The sequence below is a fragment of the Bombus vosnesenskii genome, unplaced genomic scaffold, assembly GCF_011952255.1.
Source record: "Bombus vosnesenskii isolate JDL3184/JDL3185 unplaced genomic scaffold, Bvos_JDL3184-5_v1.1 scf7180000013847, whole genome shotgun sequence".
Classification (NCBI taxonomy): domain Eukaryota; kingdom Metazoa; phylum Arthropoda; class Insecta; order Hymenoptera; family Apidae; genus Bombus; species Bombus vosnesenskii.
In genome coordinates, this window is record NW_022883245.1 from 1 (window position 1) to 4,389 (window position 4,389).

Below are 4,389 nucleotides of genomic sequence, written 5' to 3' on the forward strand. Positions count from 1 at the left end.
CTTTTTATTCCGTAAAATAGTTTTTGTATATTCAATTTTGTTAAGTGCAATCCTTATTTCTGATAACCTACTTTTATTAGATAATTCTTGTGAATCTTCTACTACATCTTCCATATCACTTTGAGTGCGGCTTCTACCTTCAGTAAATTTAATATCTTGAACCGTATCATTAATTTCAATAGCTCTCTCGGTATCAAGTAAATCGCACTTATTATTTAATATACCTTTTGAATTGACTTCTGTCTCTGTAGTTTCTTCTTTTGTATCTTCTTCGAGTTTTCTTTGTTCTTCTAATCCACCCTTCTCATTTTGTAGTATCTTCCTTGTATCTTCATCTTTTTTAACTTCGACTTTATCCGATCTCCTAGGTCTGCCTCTATGTTTCGCTTCATCAGTTGCTATTACACCCGTTACTGCATTATCATTTTCTACAGATTTATACCTATCGCTATCACTAGCTGTGTTCGTTAAAAGAACTTGCCTTCGTTGACGAACTTATCAGTTGTTTCGTTTTCACTATCTGAAATTGATTTTTGTTTAACACCTCTTTTTTCTTCTTTGGCATATTTATTTTCTACATTTTCCGATGCCTTTTGTTTATTAATTATTTCACACTTGTCTTCGATTAATTTCGTCTTTAAAGCGCTTCGCAAAATTTTATTTGTGTTTGATTGTCTGGTTTGATTATAAACAATTTCTTCACATTTTGGCGAAGTAGCAGGCTTTGCAGCAACATTATAACGACTGCTCCGTTTACTACTATCTAACATAGATGGAGATGGATTCTTGTCATCTTTATTCTCTAAAGACTTCTCTTGTGTATTAGCATCTAAATTTCTCGACATAAGATCTGCTGACGTTTTTGATTCTGTAGTGTCACACGCATTTTTCGCTGTCATCATTTGGTCTTCTTCTATAAGCAAATGTTCATTATTGTAAGCATTATCTCTTTTGCTTTTTGTATGGATTCTAATGATATATTTTGTTCAACGTTGTCTATTGATTTTGTATCATTTTCAGCAGTTGATTTACTAACTGCTTCTAATTCCTTCGTTTCTATTTGGTTTTCTTTATTTGTATCGCCGTCCAAAATATTTCTCATTGAAATATTATCCTTCTTGTTATGATCTTTTTCTGCTTCTCCTAAACTTTTACTTTTTTTGTCAAACCATTCTTGTAAATTTTGTGTATCTTGTGACGAAGATGGTGACAAATCATTATACAATACTGCAATATCTTCTTTCCTTCGTTTCACAGACTCTTTCTGGTATTCTGTTGAGCTATTGACATCAAACATTAAGTCTGTTTTAATGAAAATATAATCCTGTGAAGCGGTGTCAATTGATACTTTCTTTTCATAAGAATTTTCTACGTTAGACTGCAATTCTTTTGAAAATTCTTTCAAAACCATTTCTTCATTTCCTACAGTAACGTCTGTTTTCTCCAAGCTTTTGTTCAAATTATGAGAAACTAAACTACCCTGATAACTCCGACTAGTCGCTGCTTTAATAGTCTCCTTTAACAGTTTTCTTAACTTGATTTCGTTCTGCTTCTGCATAGCGTCTAGTATGGCCCGAATACTGGGATCCACACCAGTAGCCATAGGGCTAACAGAAGATGTATCTTCTGATTTTTTGCTCATAGTGGTTATTGTACTGTTGTTGGAGTCTGTACTAGCGAAGCTATTGCGACGAGTACGATAATATTTAAAAGAATCCAGTTCTTTACCTGAATATTCTTCTTTTCGTGACCAGTTTCAATTTTGGTGATGACCGTAGTCCGCTTTCCGTAGAAGTCGTTTTCACGCAAAGTGAGCTGATCTGCAGAGGTCCGTTGATCCCTCAATCTTCAATGATGCACGTATGCCGAAATGCGTAATTTTGTTTTCTTGAAGTTGATGGATCCTGGCACGGATCGCCAAAATGTCACGTACAGTTGGTACTTGGGTTGCGAGAGAAAAGAAAGCTGAGTCGTAGCCCAACTATTAATTCTCTTTTATCGAACTTTATTATGACTTTGGCACTTACAGTAGAATAACGTTGAACAGAGAAAGGGGTGTTATACAAGAACAGCAACTAGAACGAGAACTCCCCGGGCTGGGTGAAGTCTCGGCTTATATACACCCTGGCTTGGGGATGTTGGGGGGTTTGGTGTGGATTCCAAGGAGTCCGAAAGTCGGTGTTGGGGCCTTATCTCTGATGGGGACTAAGATGCGTCGCGGCGTTGGCGTCCGACAGTCGGGAGTCGATGTCTTTTCTCTGAGAGGTAATTGGTGTCACACGGTCAACGGGACGAACTCTCCATCTAACAAAGGCATTAAGTAATCCTATAGCTCCCCTTAAAAGAAAGATTTGTAGCGGCACATGGCAGTAAACATTCCAACGGTTTCTGTCGCTCGCCACACGCAGATCCTATTCTCCGGGCAGGATGTTTACCAGATGTCGATGCATCTCCACAGTACGTGATCGGCTAGCCCGAGGACCGTCATAAACACTAATATCTAGTTACCTAAAATCCTTCAACAGATACACAGCCTGTGTCCCAGTTACGGGAAGACAGGAGAGACCTATTTTTCCACGAACGACGTCTCCCACTAGCAACCCTCCCTCAAGGGCGGCTAGCATCCTTTTCTAACTACCGATATGGAGATTGGCCAATTAGCAGCAACGTCACTTTCCCTTACTTTCCGAACGTAGGATGTCCCCGACGAATCCGATGATCTCGTGTCCTTAGACACATCCCGTCATAGTTTTCCTCTGGGGTATCACCGGGACGGAAAGTCATTCTCTCTTGCGGTCTCATCGACAAAAAGGATTAACTCCTTACGGTCAGCGAATATTAACACAGAATCCGACTTAGATTTTTTGCGAGTGCGTACGACTACGGTCCTGTTGTCCGCGGATTCGTTATTGAACCTAGGATCATTGTCATTAGTCTCTCGAATATCTAATAACCACGGTTACTTGTCCGGTTCTATGGTAATCGTATTTGCACTAGTCAATGTCTTCTCTATTGCATAACGACAACGTGTAACCCAAACGAAGATTCGTTTCACGCCCCTAACCCTAATTCTAATGTAAACCCGACGTATATATATATATATATATATATATAAATAAATAAATAATTATAAATTAATGTTACCTATTAATAATAATTTAATTATGTATCTCAAGATAATAAAATATTTATAATTTATATTAATTTTTATATATAAATATTTAATTATATATAATACATTTTTTCAATTTAAAGTTAAAATATTTATATTTATATTTTAATTTTTTTATAAAATTAAATATATGTATAAAGATTTAAAAATTAATATATTTAAAATTAATAATTATATATTAATATATACTTATATACAAGATAATTCACTTTTTATCAATTTTATTAAAAAATTTTATTTTATTACGTTAAATATTTATAAATTATTTTAATTTAATTATCTAATTAAATTATTATTAATTAATTATAATAGCAATATTTATAATAGTATTGTTAATTTTTTATTTTTATATTTTAAAATATATATATAATGTACGTATCCATTATGTATTTCCAATGTACGTACAACAGATACTCACAGGAAAAACCAGCGAGACTAATAATAAAATCAATGAATTAGAAAAAAAGAGCTATAGACAAATATCTTATAATATACCGTGGCATAATCTGCAATTTATTATAAAATAATTGATCCGAGCAGTATCAATTATAAAAGAAGATGGCTGAATATGATAGACACTGTCGAATACTAATCAAATATAATCATTTAGTTGATCTTTAAGATTTAAGTTAAGATACATCTTTGAGGAATCAATAACTCTTTCGCTAATAGCCTAATAGATCTCTTGATAGATCAAACGAAGAAATACCTAACCGCGATTACAGCCAATTGGTACATATTATTCGATACATAATTAATATTTGCAAGTGGTATTGAAGAAAATAGCCATTTTATGTTACAACTATAACGAGTAAATTTACTCGTTTAACTTGAGAGGAATTAAAAAGGTACCTGACTTTTAAATAAGTATTAAATAAGAAATTTAAATATCGCAGACGATGATGTAGGTGTTATTCAAGAAAAGAGAACATTTTATTTTGTAATTAGCACGAGTAAATGAACGAATATCGATAATATAATATAAGGATTAATATGAATTTTATCTGGCTGATTATTTAAATACCATAACATATTTCACAGTAACGTCATCGACTGCCGTTAGGCTCTTTTCCCTTTTTGTTCAAACTAATTGATAGTCGAAAACTAGTATCAAGGAGGTGTGAATTTAGTCTTAGTTTGTAGAAACTATTAAAATGATAAAAATGGATACCGTATTAAATCGTCGAAGGCGCCAATTTACGATAAAAATTAAGAAA

The 4,389-nt window shown here is 33.7% G+C and overlaps 1 protein-coding gene across 1 annotated transcript; it reads right to left on the reverse strand.

Moving 5' to 3' along the window:
- Positions 1–913: 913 nt before the first annotated feature.
- LOC117239005 lies at positions 914–1,575 on the reverse strand. The gene has a single exon (XM_033504267.1). It carries the CDS (start codon positions 1,556–1,558, stop codon positions 914–916), a length of 645 nt encoding a protein of 214 aa, XP_033360158.1. The 5' UTR covers positions 1,559–1,575.
- Positions 1,576–4,389: the final 2,814 nt, after the last annotated feature.